Source organism: Thermobia domestica, chromosome 11, assembly GCF_964235325.1.
Source record: "Thermobia domestica chromosome 11, izTheDome1.hap1.1, whole genome shotgun sequence".
Lineage (NCBI taxonomy): Eukaryota > Metazoa > Arthropoda > Insecta > Zygentoma > Lepismatidae > Thermobia > Thermobia domestica.
The window spans coordinates 61,304,886-61,322,838 of NC_137464.1; the positions used below are offsets into that span (position 1 = coordinate 61,304,886).

Consider the following 17,953-nt stretch of genomic DNA (forward strand, 5'->3'; position numbering starts at 1 on the left):
AATTGGACGCTGAAACCACATATAAATGCCTTTTCATGTTATCTCTTACCGTTTTACCTTTATAAAGATTAATTTTCAAACCGGAAATAGTGGTACATTTAAACAACCTGTGGTTGAAATATGAGAATAAAACTTGATTGGGGATATAGGTTTCTAGGCTCTCGGATAAAAGGCCATTTAGCCCTTCACGTTTTGAGAGATGACGTCCCTCGGCGAGCACACAATCCAGGAAAAGGGAAGAAAGGATACGACCTGGGTTAGGTATGACCCGGGCATTTGCAAGTTTGGTACCACCCAACCTCATTCAGGGTGGATAGACTGGAGAAGAGTTTTACACTTTTTCGACCGAGTGCCCTCACCGGGAATCGAAGCCGGGATCGCTCTCACCGCGAGCGTTAGCGACTACACTACGCGGGGCCACAGAATAAAGCTTGAGATGGAACATATTCTTGCTGTATGGTATCTATATCAAGAAATTTAATTTCGATAACTAATTCCGTTTTTCCCTAAGGCGACCAGTGTTGATACCAGAAATCCTAGGCTTCTAATAGAATGACCATTTGAATCTAATATGAAAATTGAAAGTGAATATGTTTGTCATTTCATAACTCTTGAACCACCCGACCGATCTCGATCAAATATTCAACATAGATGAGGTTTGGAGGTGGGATGATTTTTATCATTTCACTTTGACGTTGCAGCTTGGGAGAAGGGAAGGGGGAAATATTTAAACATGATAAAAAAAAAAGAGGACCGAATCCATAATTCTCAGGATCATTGAGATAAATAGTGACACTTCCAGTCCCGTTTAAATCCAAATTCAGACCCGCAACTTGGGGGAGGAGGAGTATATAAAAATGCTCAAAAATGATCGATATTAGTGTCGAATCTATAGTTTTCGGGGTAGCTAGATGAACAGTGACATTTCCGATGCTGTTTAAATCCAAATTCAGCCCTCATTGCCCTTTATATGCAAAATGAAACGTATTCTCCCGGTGCGAAAAACGGGCAATCTGCTAGTATATGATAAAAAGTCAAGATGAACAATTTCCTTGGCACGCTAAATCGATTGAAAGATCAAATACTTCTTGCTATCTCTTACCACTAATATACTACGAAAATTAATGATAAACCTGAAAATAATAGTTGTTTTCTTTTCTACCACTTTTATTCGAGTGAAGATTAGGCTTGGGATTTTTTTTAGGATTCTTAATTGGTTTTATAAAACTTGTTCTCGTTCGTTATTTCTGCTTTTGCACTTTGGTGGTCAATGTTGAAACCAGATATAGTAGATTTATGCCATTTTCGGTTTGAGTAAATGGTTAAGGGAAGAGGTAGAACCGCTCTTTCTTTGAATGTTTAATTGATTCCAAAAACTAACTTTCTCTAAAATTTTCATAGTTTTTAGTCTATATGAATTTTGATGTTGGAGCCAGAAGTAGTAGCAAATTTGTACTACTACAATTTTGTGGTTTAAATAGAGAAATGCTGGTGAAGGTGGTATCTTATCTTGAGAAATTGAACTGATTCCGGAAAACCGCTTTTCGCTATCTATTACCGTTTTCGTTTTACGACGAACGTCAATGCTTCACGACGATGATTAATTTTCTACAACTTCCTATTGAAATGGACGATTAACCGATGAGATGTAACCTATTCTTGGGAAACTATTGTTGTTACATGATGTCCATGCCCAGGCGCGTATTCAGAAATTTTCAATGGGGAGGGGGCTGAAAATTTTGGGGCAAAATTAAATACAACATAGACGTATTTTGTGTTGAACATGAATCCAGATACGCAAGTATGGCTACGACACACACACACACACACACACACACACACACATATATATATATATATATATATATATATATATATATATATATATATATATATATATATATGGCTCCACCAAGATCAATGCACTTTATGTTTCGGAAGTAAATAAATTATTGAAGTAGGTAGAAGCTACGTAGCAGCTAGTCGGTAAACAATCACATTTCCTGACAATTTCTGAATAATGTAGTTTCGAGGCTCGTGCCTGTTAAAATGATTGTCGATTAGAAATGTTTCATACTGAGATTGCGAGTTTGCCAAGAAATGGCAGCAAATGTACGTAGTTATTCATTGAAGTGTCACACCTACAGTGAGAGTGTTCACCTGGAACACCTACAGATTTGTGAGCTGCTGTTATCTGATTTTTTTACGAAGCATTTTACACACAGTTACCGTAAAATGACACCTACGTTACACAAATAAGGAGTACATGGACATAGTGTTTTTGTAGGAGTTTTATAATGTCAATAATCACACGGATGCTAAAGTACGCAGACGTTTTACATTAAAGAATACCAAATAAGCTAGTATCTACTAATACGTATCGTGCATTGAGAGAGCATGGATCAGTTCCCAGTGCTAAAATAACTTCCCAACGTGAAACCAGACAATTTATGGAAGAACCAAAGGAAAAATTGTCCTTGTACTACAAAGTTCTACCACAGGTACACTCATGTCCAAAATTATTGTCGCATGTCTATAAATATGTTGTAGAAATATAATTTGATAATGAATTCGCCCGGTATTTCTTACAATGTTAGTATGTGTATAACCGGCAAAGACGTGTGTGTGGCAAATTTCATATCAAAAGAGCAGTAAATAAGAACAATAGAACGAAAATAAAATTTTCTTGTCCATTTAGCAACATTTTTATACTCATTCTAATTTTCGTGTTTATAATTCTTTTCCTATGAAATTTGCCACAAAAATATAATTCCCAATTATAAACATAGCATCGGTATTAAAAGTACCCTACAAAATAATTATCAAATTATATTCTTACAAGAAGACAGTTATAGATATGCGACAATCATTTTGGACATGAGTGTACCAGATACATGTCAACACGTTACAAATGAGTGGCGGACACTTCATGCAGGAAATTTGAATCCATTTCATTACCGACCAATGCAGTACTGACATCTTACTGATTACGCTTCACACTGTTAATTTAGTAATTAGTTACCACATAATCCTGTAATGCAGTTGCCATATATTTTTTTCACTGATGAGTCGACATTCACTTGTACCAGTGTGAATAATAGTCGTAATAACAGGCTCAGGAAAACTATAACGCAGTTTTTGTTACAGGATACCAAGACAGATTTTTATATAAATCGATGGAGTGGCATGGTTGGAAACATTCTTGTTAGCCTCTTTATCTTCCAAGAAAACATGAATGCACAGCGGTACCATCATCTATTACAAATGATTTGACAGACCTGTTAGACAATATTTCTTTGCACATAAGGCGGAACCTCATCATGTAGCATGACGGATCAACGGCTCATGCCAGCCAGTTAATCACTGTACATCTGAATACCGTCCACCCTAATCGATGGATTGTTTGTGGTAGTCTGGTTACTTGGCCACCGCGCATTCCTGATCTCATCACTCTTTCAGTTTAACGTCCTACGAATATCCCGTTTAGGCTAAGAAAGACGGATAATGAAGGTAAGTTAATGATAACGGAAGAAATAGTGGAATGAGAATGCGGAAAGAAACATTAGTAACCCGAAAAAGCCCACGGATAAGATGTTGTGTATTGCGAACTTACATGGGCGGGGACCAACCAGAAATCCAACACCTACAGATAAGTCAGATACAACTGAGCCACCGTGTCCCTCTCACTACTCTTGATTTCTGTTTATTGGGTGAATAAAATAGGAGGCTTACCGAGCGGGAAAGGGTGAATATAGTGGATGAACTGCAGGTTCACGTTATGAATAATGTTCATTTAATCCGCGAACATCATCAGCAGCGTCGCAGTGCAACACAAGATGTCCTCCAACGCGCTCAGAAGAGCATTAATGTTGATGGCAGCATTTTTGAAATTCTGCCTGACCTGCTATGAAGCCTTTGTACCTACTTACCCTCGATCATGTTAATACTGATCTGCATGTATTAACATTACTTTCGCTCGTAATTACTGCCTTATTTACTTAATTATCATATACCAATTACTGTTACATCACAAATTAATGCTATAATAAATTTCATCAGTCATTTCCATGTTTTCCATGTTATTACGGTTTCCCTACTTCGTTTTTTTATTTCTGTTCATATCTGCCATCGCCCAAATCAGACCCAGTTATCATATTAATCTCTTATTTTTTCTTAGAATCACTCTTACTACCATTTCCAAAAGTATTGCTATTTCCTCCTTGGACACCCTGTATATCGTTCTGTTTTTTCTAACAGTGTCACAAATACTCTTAACAATGACACACATACGACTTCAAGTATGTATACATTTAAATATTTTAATTATATTTAAAATATATTTGATAGTTTATTTCCTAAGTTATTCATAAAATGATATTATATCATAAGATAAACTAATATTTTATATATTTTTTATTTATTTCAGTGTTGACGTTCGAGGGAGGGACATGATCCAAGCATCTCATTGGTCAGATCCGGCAGTTTTTAACTCGCGGGCTTACTTTCGGACATTATCGGATCCGGCGTATCTGTCAGTGAGTAACGTGAAACTTGAAGATGAAGGTGTTTACAGGTGTAGAGTGGATTTTAAAAATAACCCTACAAGAAGTCTTCGATTGAACCTCACCGTTATAGGTAAGTACTCTAATATTAAATGTGTATGTGCTTTATGTCAAATAGGACTGAATCTATTCACGGTAAGTAGAGTGCTACCTGACGATAAACATATCAAGTCAACATTCAAAATTGAACACACCATAAACTTAAATATCTAAGTTTGAACCACTACAAGGAAAATTCTCTTTCGTGACAATTACTTTAATTTGTGCTAGTAAAAAGAATTCAGCGTTAAAATGAAACACAATATGTGCCAAATAGGTCTAAACAGCCTCAGGCAGGAGTGCCGACTCTGGGGGTATTTCGGTGCTCTACAGGCCTGTAGCCATCCCAAAAATTTCGGGGGGGGGGCAGGTCGAAGTTTGGGGGCGATCCAACCACATTATAGTTCATCACCATATTATAGTTCACTTTTAAGCCTAAGAGGGCCTGGTGCTCTATCACCCTCTGAATTTTTGTTTGGATGCTTACAACCCACACAGAAAGACACAAGAAAAATATGGAAAGAGAAAACAGAACAGAGAAAAAGAAAATTGAAATGAAATTTTACGTCCCACATTTATCCTGCGTAGGCTAAAAGAGACAGTGATGATGAAAATGAATAAAAATGTCGAAAAGTGAAGTAAGTGAGAGGAAACAAAAGAACACCGAGAAAACCAATGCTCACTTGACGGAAGCTGGGATCGAACCAGTGACCCCAAGTACTACAGGTGAACGCTATACCACTTGTTTGTAAAATTTCCTTTTATTTCACGTGACTGGCTACAGTTACAAATTATTACAGTACAAATTAAAATAATTAGTTCAGTGTAGAGGATAAAGAACTACATTAGTATTGGACAAACACAATGCGGAGGAAGTTTATGAACTTTTTTTGTCTCGTTTGAAAATTTACGATAAAAAATTTCAATATTTGTTTTCGTAAGTATCAAATAAAATCCAATTGTTATATCTTTGAAGAATATTGTAATGTGTAAAATATGAAATGTCCATTCAAAATATTAATTGCATTTAGTTTTGTCACGACTGAGTGACGATAGTTTTTCACTTGTTGGAAATAACTCATAAATTAGACATTACCATGCATTTCGTACATCTGCAGTAAGACACGCTAATTACAGGTCGCTAATTGTACTGCAGGATTTTTCTGCACACTAAGGAACTAGTCCTCACACAAATGGATTTCATTAGGAGAAAATGGAGTTGTTTCGATGAGAAATCACTCAGATCATCTTGAAAACTACTGTAAGCCCAGAATGTAATAAAGCTATGAGCATATTCGGGATATATTTATGAAAACAAAATAAAACGGATTTTTTCGGAAATACAGTTTTTGCTCAAAAATGGAATCATATATATATACAGTGGCGGATCCAGGATATGATCAAGGGAGGGGCTAAACCATAATTTGCCGTTTTATCCAGTGTAAAGCAGAATTGAAGCCCATTTTATCCAGTGTATATCTGAGCGTCAAGGGGGAACTATAGCCCCGTAACCTCCCTTGGATCCGCCCATATATATATATATATATATATATATATATATATATATATGTATATAATATAGATAGATAGATAGATAGATAGATATGGGATGGTTAGTCCATGTAATGGCAGTAGGTTGTATTTATATAAAGTGCTTGTCTGTTTCCTCGAGTATTCACTAAATTGAATCAACCTGCAGAATATGCGAGATACAGTATAAAGTATTCCAATGAGTCCAAAAGAAATGTTAGACCATATTAAAAAATCACATAGAAAATCCAATTTTCTTCGCACATCGTACAGTTCTGGTAACGGGTATATGTGCGCTATATACCAAAGATTAGAATAAATATAAGTATTCAAAAAAACATATTTTCTGAACCGAGTTCAATTTCCGATACTTATGTTCATTAGTTAAGAACCGAACGCGCTGTAAAATTAGATCATTAGTTAAGAACCGAACGCGCTGTAATGAGCGTGGCGTAAATTACGTTACAGGGGAAATGCATCTCCAAGATTTTAACAATAATCGGTAATAGTATATGCTAGTTGCTATTTGCACGGCTGCATGGAAAATAATCCTGGTTTGCATGTACCAATACAAGCGAATCAGCATTGTTTTCCTTTTTAAATTAATTATAGCTCCAGCCACTTGTTGATAGTTCCGTAAACAGTTCTGAAGATAACAAAGCTGGTTCGGTGTCGTGTCCATTAAAGTTACATCATCAGCAAAAACTCGTGCTTTCAGTACTTGAAATTTGTGCAAGTGGGTCTTATGCAGTTGCAACAATTTTTGTAGGAAAAATATCTACAGTAATGAATCGTTTTCATCTGTCCTTTACTTCTGTAAGATGTGAGCAATTTTACTAAGTAACCAGTCAAATTGTGCATTGTAGGTAGCGCGTCACACCCGCGTCAAAGTATAAAATTTTTTTCAATTCAGACGCATTTAGCGCTTCTCTCTCCTTCGTTTTGATACTTCACGAAGTAATCTGTTTAGCAGTACAAGCAGCTAAATATTATTGAAAAGGAAAATATGTAGAAACGGAAGCCAATCAGGCTGTACGAGAAGCTCATTTTTATGTTCTGTGACGAAAAGGTCACTTTCCCAAGACTAAATCGATGGACTGTCTCCAAGAAACGAAACTCATTTCTTGTTCACTTTGACATAAAACAATATTGTAAGGGATGGACTGAGCTGAGTTATGTTAGTAATTAAGAATGTCAATGTTACTGGGATAATGAAATGCACCGAATGATTGAGTGCTCTTGTTAGCTGGGGAAAGATTACACTGTAATAAACAAAAACGTAGTTGATATCGAAGTAACTTACGACGTATTATTCGTGCAGATTAAAAATATGGACACTATACAAAATATCTTAATACCGTGTTTCTTGGTATCAATAGTTTTGCATTCTGATGATTAGTTTTCTGTTATCTAACCCACCAACAGTGTACTGATTTACAATATGGGTGCAAACTAGTATGCTACGAAATTGATTACTCCGGCGCCTACTATTAACTTTTACTAGATATACGGAATGATTGATTTCGTGACCCAGTGCGAAAGGTGGATGCTGGACAAGCAATAGCAAGCAACAAGGGTCAGGGTGCATAGGCAGATGTTATGGGTAGAAATTTAAATATTATAGATACGAATATACCTGCTTCAGTAAATCAGTACATGCTTACCTGCCTATAATTGCACTGTCAGAAACAACACTTCTGAATGTTGTTTCTACGTTACATGACTTACATATTTGACCCATACACAAAGACTTACCTTAAATAACATTAACATTCTTTATAAATTAACATTTCTCACAAATAAATTTTCCCCCAAAAAAAAAAGACACCCATATTCTTAATCTTCACCGAATAAACAAACTGATTTTAATGTAATTATCGTTAAATAGCATACTAGTACAGAAGTGAGGGGTGTATCATTGATGTTCTATCGTGTTTAGATCTCCACACACAAAAAACCTGGAATTTGCCGTTGCCTATAATACGTTGTCTTTCAACACGTTTGTTACTACCTTAGAGATCATCCAATTTAAAATACAAATACTGTTATAAATACTTCCAGATAGTCTACATCTATGCCCAGATGACATGAATTCCACTTGAGCATATTCTATTTCAGCTTTCATTAGAATCGCTATACCTCTTACATTGTTACCCACATTTACAGTCGCACTATAATTAGGAAGTGCACTGTAACTACTATAACTTCTTGCACGAAAATGTAATCAAAATTATAATGTTGAATTGGGAGTTTAAGACTATTTGTATAATGACCAAATTATGTCCCAAAAGTATTCAATGGACAAAGTTTTATTGCGTTTGTTTGGAAGTAAAAAAAGGCGTGTCTGGGACAAGGCCGTACTGACCCAGGTGGCTAGGTGGCAATCGCCACCCAGACAGGGGCCAAATCAAAAGGGGGGCAAAGGAAAATGTTAATAAAGAGAGGAGGTCACATACATTTGGAATAAAATTATGTAAATCGCAATGAAAATTCAATACATCAATTTCTGGTGGCAATATTAAGATTTACTATTGATAATTTCTTTTCCTGATTGTTTATCACGTCGCAATCATAGTACATAATTCCATTACGACCACCCTGTAGGTCTATATGTGCACACGACTTGTATAAATACACACAATATGGGTACTTGACGTAGTTCTTGTACGACAAGTGCTCACTGATATTAATATCCTTACAAGAAGATTTTATCGTGCTTTTTCCAGAAGATATATTCCCCCGGATAAAATATTTCGGGCTACGTGCAGTGGGAGTTGCTTTACAGCTTACTGTACCGCATGTTCACGAACACTGAAACCGCCATTGCTAATTTTACATTAATTTGTCCGCAGTTCTTTATTAACAAATTACAAATTTCAGCCATCCCAAGGCGAGATGAGAAAAAAGTATGTTAATGATTACTGCCTAATTCTCATAAATATTGCTACAGAGCATATACCCTGATTTTATATTATGATCTTTATGGTATAATGTACGGTGTAGTACGGTAAGGAAATGTGTGCTTTACCTAAGATAATAGTATACTTTTATCGTGGGAAAACAGTGGGCAGTTGGGGTAATGGTGGTTGGGGGGATTGAGGATTCGGAGCCAACACAATATGGCAGTCAGTCCGACCCTGGTCTGGGATCACAATATTGAACTTCGAAACGTCATATTGTATGGAAATAGAGGTAAAACGTAATATATGAGTCAGTACCGGAACGTGACTTCCACCCATCTTTCCCGAATTCTACCAAATGAGAACAGGATAATAACACAAAACTATAGAGGAAAGACTGTCTCACAGAAGTTCTTTCCATATTTGTGATGATAGAGATAAATAGAAATATATTCATAAAACTCACATTCACAAAAGAAGTAAAAAGCACATTAAAGCTTATTGTGTAACTGATTGTTCTGTTATTTGCGCTTCAATTGTGTCACCTGACAGTCTCATGTTGCCCTTGGTCGATTTCAACATCGCTGTTATAAGGCACTGTCATTGCTACTGAAGATGCCTTCTTAAAGAACGGCGAAGTAGTTGGAATGAAGGCAATTGCTGTTGATTAAGATAGGGAAAGGAGGTATCATTGATATGAAGTGAAGCAGAGGTATATTGATGAGGCTTCGTCTTAGTTTATGTACATGTTCATTATTTACTAATGCAGGCTTCGTTTCAACATCTGTGGTAGGCACTGGAGGTTCTTGGTGCGAATCATAACGCAGTAGCTTTTGAGATTGTATCAACCGGACTTCTTCATGTATTGGCGGTTTGAGAGTAGGAAAAATTACTAAGATCAACAATTTCGAGCGGAGTACGATTAATGTTACTAGTGGTGGATGTAGAAGAAAGATTTTGTGTAGAAGTGTTCTCCAAAGCATTTGTCACTACTTTCCATTGGATCAGTAACCTTTCACAGGATAAGGCTATTATTTTGAATTCACTTGATCTCGTATCCGGTCAGGTTGAAGCACTGGATGATGCTGAGAGAGAACGAGATCAGTTTCCAGACACTGGAAAGCAAGTTTTCGATTGACTGGAATAAACGTCGTATACAAAATAACACATCACTTTACGTTTTGAAGGAGTTATTTATTTCAAAATCATATAAAGAGAACGAATTCCATTCCGGATGGCATATTGACAAATTACATTCCACTTTTAGTTAATAACATGTTTGATTTTACCATATTCACACAACCTATGATGAACATTGTCAACATTCAATGGTAAGTCGAAAACGGAAACTTTTGTATAATTAATTTCAGTGTTGAGGTGCCAAATTTGAATAAACGTAGGGAACAGTTTCGGGTAACTGAATCAACATTTCATTAAATACCATTTCATTTTTAAATTTCATTATCACGCTGATATGTTCATTGGGAATTGTAAGATGGTTGCTTGATTCATAACATAACTGAAGTTCTCAAATAACTAAGTATGGATGTCCCTCAGACTTGGTTTTGCATAACTCATTGATTTGATAAATTCGTATTTTTTCGAGTCGAAAGCATCTCATTTCCTATCCATCCACAATCAACTTAATATATTTCGTTTGTAAAACACACAAGCGTTAGTTAATTATCGTAATAGCACACGCGAAGATCGAAATCATATCTGCACCATTCGACATCCATCGATGAATTTGCCATTGAACAACCGCAGCCTGATAACAAGGAAGAAGAAAAGAAAAGCAAAAGTGCAGACATGCATGTTCACAAGCTAGAAACGAAAGATCAATTGAAGCTTCAAACTGTGGCTAACATATTCATCAAGTGATGGACTGTTCGATGAAACACTTTCCTTATGAGTAAGACGAGAATTAGAAATCCCTCAAAAATTTTAAGTTTTTAACTAAAGACAAGCTTTTTATTTCATTTCATGCTTTATTATATGCATTATCATTATACAAAAATGTGCACTTAAATTTTGATCTAGTTAACTAATTGCATTTGTCATTCACTTTCTCTTCTTTCAAATCCTGCCAATTCGAAGGTTAACGCTTAGAATGGCATGATGAGAACTTAGATAGGGATTAGAACCGAAAACCTTTCTGGCTACGTCGCAATACTGCCATTCAAAAATATTTTCTTTGTGCAGAAAAACCTCTAATTCCATATTTCATTCTAAACTATCTGAAATTGCATTTTGAGGTGGGTCGATTTCCAGATTTCCTGGGAGAATCTCTGCTAAGCCTGGGATATTCCATACCCAGACCCCCAGTTTTTGAGTGAGAATCAGGGCACCTCACTGATTTTCAAAACCCGACGATCCTCATCTCACTTTTTAGGATACTTTTCTTTTTCAAGGGGCAGGAGCGCTACTGTTTTGACGGTAAATATAAGAACTCAGCGTTAGAAAAGGAACGGAACATAAACAAGCAAATTTTCTCCTGTGGTAAATGTGGTTCTAGCACTCAGTATATGGAAAAAGCTCAATACGAATTGAACCAGCTCCTAACAGAAATAATTTTAAAATGTTTTCGTACACTTATATCTAAATTAAATAGAGGATACTGATGTTTGTTACTTATCCAAAACAGGAAAGTAAACTTAAAATAAGTTTTCAGTTACAGAACTGAAAAGCATAATAATGTGGCATATATATTAATGGTGAGGTATGAAAATCTTTCATGTTTATCGCCGAGATGCGCACGTAAGGCGATCTCAGGACTCAAATTGATCTGTATTGACAAGGATGAGATACAGAATACAATAAAATCAAACAAAATTGTAGTAAGACGGTACAAACTAATATGAATCCAGAATATTGTAACGTAGTATATATGGCATTCATGGTCGGATCCACGATTTTCTGAGGGAAGTGCACCTATGACTACCAAAACAACCAATTACACTGAAACTCTTTAAAGTGACATGCGACAATATTCTTTATCCCTGACAACGCTGATACATAAAACGGGGGAGTATTTAAAAGAGGGTTGCAAGTGATAAGCAGGAAAAAATGTTATCTCCTCCTGCCTTCTGTTTTCTTCCCTACTTGACAAAGGTTATATTGTTTTGCTTGGTGAATCCTCTTCTTTCAATCTTCATAAAACGACTAAAACTATTGCTTTTGCAAAGCTCTACTTTCTCTTAAGCACCAAACGGAAACATAACGGCAGAAAGTTTCGGAAAGTGTTGCTATTTTCACTGCTAGCTTCTCATTTTAGATAGTGTATATTTATAACGAAGGGGTTGTGCATGTGCACCGTTGCACCTCCCTAAATCTGACACTGATGGCATCAAAACATTACGTATTTACAAACTTAGATTTACGTTACTAAGGTTATGATTCTTTTTTTGCTAGTCAATAGTAATAGCTTTCGAAACCAGTAACATAATTAATAGCTTAGGGTAGAAGCAAAAGGAATTCTATAAATTTAGTATAGAAGAATCCCTAAAGACCTTATACTATACATCAGTGATGGGACAGTCACCTGGGTCTCAGAAGTCAAGATTTTTATCCATTACATCCCGATCCATGTCTCATTTCTCAAACCAGGTCTGATTTGGTGATCCTGATTGACCCGAGATCCGAAAGGAACCAAAACTAGTACAGTATATCAATTCAACTTCATTATTTGAGAATTTTGTAGTTGTCTATTGATACATACTAGTAAAGATCTAATTATTCATGTTTACTGAAGTTTAAATTTCAAGATGAAAAGTGTACATTTACTAGTAACAATGCGTACAAAAACATCCAGTAGAAATTCATGAATCCTACCCTAAGGTTATATACAAGAAAGTGATTGTATTGATCTCCGTTACAATTACAATAGCAGACTTGCGGTTATCCTTCTGTTATCGCTTTTGATAAACACAAGGGAACAGTATAATATTATGCTATTGTACGTATATTTATTTCATACTAGCGTCAATTACCTGCTTCGCTGAGTTAAAATGAGAAAAGTTAGTAATTGTTCCGTTAGTCACTTTTTTTTTCTTGCATTCTTTAGCCAGAACATACAAATTTTTAGGATTTCCAAGTCTAGACCTTGCCACATGGATGTGTGAAAACCAAGGAGTTCTCTCCGCCTCCCCCCCCCCCACAAGTTGCAGCGCTGAATTTGGATTTAAACGGCATCGGAAGTGGCACTGTTTATCTCAATGACCACGAAAACTATCGATTAGAAATAATATTGATAATTTTTGATCACTTTTATATATATATATCCTCTCTCTCTCATCCCCTAAGTTGCACTGTTAAGGTGAAATAATGAAAACCATGCCGGGTCCGAACCTCATCTATGTTGAAAATTTGATCGAGGTCGGTCGGGTGGTTCAATAGTTGTCACAAACATAGTCACTTTCATTTATACAGGGTGGGGCAAATAAAAGTAGCCCGGAGAATAGAGTTCCAGGGCAACAAAGGAAAGGAAATAGTTCGTTAAACTGCTTATAGCAGATGTTGAAAATGACCACTGTTCATCTCTTGGCACTTTTGGGCCTTGGTCAGCAAGTTGCAAAAGTCAGATCAAAGCTGGGCTGCTGGAATTGCTGCAATCTCATCAGAAATATTCTGCTGCACTTCTTGAAGACTATGTGGGTTGTTGCGATGCACTTTAGACTTGAGGTTTTCCCACAAAAAGCAATCGTACACGGACAGATCAGGTGACTGGGGCTGCCAGCTAGGGCCGACACCAGACTGATCTCTGCTGACAACTCTGTCAAGAGTGAAGATTGTGTGAATGTGATCCATGATTTGGTGGGCTGTATGGGAAGCTGTTCCATCCTGTTCGAAGTAACCGTAGGTCTTCTTCTCCTCCGCCATGTGGTGTGGTACTTCACGTTCAATCTTATCCACTTGTCCTTGCCACTTTTATTTGCCCCACCCTGTATATGTTATGATTTCGACTAGGAATGAAATCAGAAGGTACTCATGAACGTATGTGTTCAAAATTGTAAGTACATACTTGAAGTACAGAAAATATGTGTTGCTAGGGATACCACTTATATTGTTACGATCTTTTCCTTATATCTAGGTCCATCAATGTTAAATTCGATGTTATAGTTTCAATCATCTTTTAGTGGAGAACAACAAGGATAAAGATGTTTCTTTTCGGCGAAACTTACATAATAACTAAGAAATAAAACAGAACATAAATTACTGTTATTATCAGTTACCGCTTCTGTTAGCAAATTATTGTATCTAATTTACGTATCGAAGATTAATCATCCGACCAAGTTTCTATCTTCTCTCATCTTCTATATGCTTCCAGTGCGTTTGTAATTTTTTCGTCGTATTAATTTAGACTTACATCCTACAAGACATCAAGAATCAAATTATGTTATCCACCTACAGCCTAACTACCACTTCCGAATATATATATATATATATATATATATATATATATATATATATATATTGTAGCAGGACTCGATTTTCGAGGAAAGTAATTTGTATATTTTGATTTTATTTTTGTTTATGTCACAAATTATTTATTAAGGTTACGGGAATTAAATGTTGTATATGTGAGTAAATGCAAGCTGCACTCAACTTTGCATCCCCAATTAGGCACTGAGTGGCTGGGTTGTCAATAGTATGTAGCACTACTTGAAACTAGCACCAACTATTCATATAATGATCTATTCCACATAATTCTCTTCGTAACTTTTTCCGCTAATTTCTCTTAAACTGAAGGACGATTCCACCTAGTCATCGATACATCAATTCAGTTCTCAATGCTGACTTATTATCTATGTTTCTGTATGCATTTGAAAGTTTTACTTATTATTAGAGCAACCCAAAAGCATACAAAGCATAAAAAGCATAATAGCTATTTACACATATGGTTGGTACCTTGAACATGGTTGTGGCTGTCTAAGGGTCCAGAAGAAACTAATTTTAAAAGCATAATTTTAGAAAATAAAGCATAAAGCATAATTTAAAAGATATAGCACAATGTCGCTAATGTTCGTGTCAGCAGTTTATTGTAAACACAAGTGTACAAGAATGTCATCGTTGAGAGTCTGGCAATGTAGGAAGGAAATGTTGACAATGTGTCTATCCTCACATTAGCCAGATTCTAGAAATTGTATAAAGTGAATCTGTAAGATTTCACGAATTTCATGAGATTACGGATGTACGGAGAATTGCTTAGAATCGGGAAATTAGAACGTGTCGAGGGTTGCAATTTTGAGTTTTGACACATGGAAGGAATTTGTCTCTCCATGTGAAAACGGTGTTGCACGTGCTGCAGCAGACGACAAGCAGAAGACGGAAGTTGGACAACGCCAAACAAAACTGGAGGACGAAGAGAGTTTTGGATCAGATCCTGAGAGTTTGGGATCAGATCCTGAGAGTTCTTCAAGAGTTCATCGAGAGTCGATAGGAAGTCTATAGTAGAGTCAATGATCAAGTTACAGTGATCATTTTTGGTTCGAGTTTGGAGAACCAAGTTCTATTGGAGAATCAGCCAGATGACAGGAGGAGAAAATACTTCATATCCCAAATCAGCTTAACAACGTAGACCATCACGCATATAGTAGCATTCGAGAGGAGCCATACCTCAATGCTCATTTTCGTCTTCCACCAGCACGAAGATTCAGCTTAAAGGAGCCGAGTTCAACGCCGGAGCAACGTGGGAATACACCAGTTTAATCCAGGTATGTGTGGCACCGATTCAGAATTCAAAAGCTCAATACTTGATCGTTCTGTACCCGTCTGGCAAATGAATCTTAATATCCGTCATTACTAACGTTCTGAAATCTTACAGTACACTCATAAGCATAACGAAATACAGTTTTTATTTTAATGAAGTGGAAGTATCTTAATTTAAACTATCCCCAAATGAGAAACCTCTCGCAAGTTCATATCAAAGTTTGTCCCACTCATTCTGGAAAGTGAGTGGAAGGCGTCCAGCTGCACTCAACTTTGCATCCCCAATTAGGCACTGAGTGGCTGGGTTGTCATTAATGATATTTAACCACGCAAATGATTAAAATAAAGTTCAAACTACATAAATACGTATGAAATAAGTAATAAAAGCTTAAATATAGAGAGATATAGCGAGTATAATTTAATGCTATATTTATGATAGAAAAAGAGTGAAAACACGAGTTTTTAAGTGTGAAACATAGTCTCCAAGTTATGGTTAGACAGACTTCACACATAGCTAAAGTTTTAACGGTCATGCACAACGATTACTAGGAAAGTAACAAGGGTGCTCGACACAGAAAGAACAAAATAAGACTGCTTCAAAATATGCGACTTTTAGAACGCAAGAAAGTGTAGGCAGACACAAGATAGGAGTTTTAATTATTTAATTAACTATAATAAATGTAATTTTCTACGAATTTTAAGTAGGCCTATCCCGACTTTATCTATTTCTCGTCTATTTCAGATAATATCCAAAAGCGAAGGAAATGGACATCAATACAATATTATTATTAATATCAGCGTTAGTTTTAGGAAGTGTATTAGTAGTAATAGTAATTATCACATGTTATATTTTGTTAAGATTAAATAGGATAGAGAGAAAATACGAAAATAGTGTAAGAAATAGTAAAAATAATGTAAGATCAAACACAGATGTAGAAGTAAATGGTAAAGATGAGTTAGAGACTTACGCAGTTTCCCAAGCATCACCAATTTATGCCACTATTTTAATAAGAGCAAATCTACACTAAGAACTATCCCACAAACCACTGATATCACTATTTTTAAGAATTTGCCAGATGGTAGTATAGCGAATTGTAGTAAGAGCACTGAAACTGAACGGGAAAACACACACTTGCACCACAGCACTACAGAAGATGAGAAATACACTAATACATCAATGGGACACTATGAATTCACGAAAACCGACGTTTTCAACGAAAATTCCGATAAACACGGAAAAACTGAGTGCCCGAAAAACATGAAAAGTGAATACTTCTATCCGTGTGACGTCGTAGTATTATAAATTACAGTGTTTTAAAACTAATAATGAAATAATTGCTACGGAATATTAGCACTCGATGTTATCCGGTCAACAGCGACGCGCGAACAGAAAGGCAGGAAAAGGAAGTCAAGTTAACCTTGATTGAAAAGTGTTGATCTTGCAGTAACTATGCTGGAAGTATCTACAGGATATCCAACGCCCTGCGGCGAGATTTTCTTTCCGTTCATGTTAAAATGTCAGTGAATAAGATTTTCATGAAAATAAAACAATTATATTTTCAAGTTTTTACAGTGCGAATGTAGAAGATATTAACTAACTATGTTTTACAAACTATGTTACAAGCTTTTGTTTTAGATTTCCATTCACATAGCGGTGGAAATAAATGAAGTGGAACCAGTACGAATACGGCCAATAAATTCATTGGTTGGCACGTATGGATAGACAGAGTAGTGGAAGTTTTTGGTAACATGACACTCTAAAAGCGTTGTCGTTAAGAGAAGATAATTCAAGAGTACTTGCAAACTAACATATATGTAATTATGCACAATCATTCTTGACCAAATGTGATGAGCAACTAGTTCAGCGAAAACTCACTAGATGTCGTGAGGATATACTTTGCTACATTACATTTGAAGATTTTGTATTTTATAATTTTAGGAATTAAGAGAAAGATTAAAAATTCAAATATATATATTTTTAATAATTTTAGGTGAAGGAATATTGATTACTATTTATATAACTATTCTGAATAATAATACATATTTTATTTTACTTTATTTCAAGTTTATATTTATCTTTCAATATGGATTCAGGTTATATGATGTACAGGGTGTTTATGAAAAATCGCCCTCTTACGATGTCGAATTTGGTTTGCGGAGCAACCAAGTTTTTAAGGGGGGCCATGTAGCAGGACTCGATTTTCGAGGAAAGTA

General features: G+C 35.9%; 1 protein-coding gene across 2 annotated transcripts in view; it reads left to right on the forward strand.

The window, feature by feature from the left end:
• Positions 1–17,953, forward strand: part of LOC145664099 (neural cell adhesion molecule 2-like) — a 791,671-nt gene that overhangs the window by 289,757 nt on the left and 483,961 nt on the right. For both annotated transcript variants that reach the window (XM_081730447.1, XM_081730448.1), the window contains exon 2: positions 4,427–4,635. In XM_081730447.1, the coding sequence (XP_081586573.1) occupies positions 4,427–4,635 (209 nt within the window). The remainder of the gene's footprint in view (positions 1–4,426; positions 4,636–17,953) is intronic.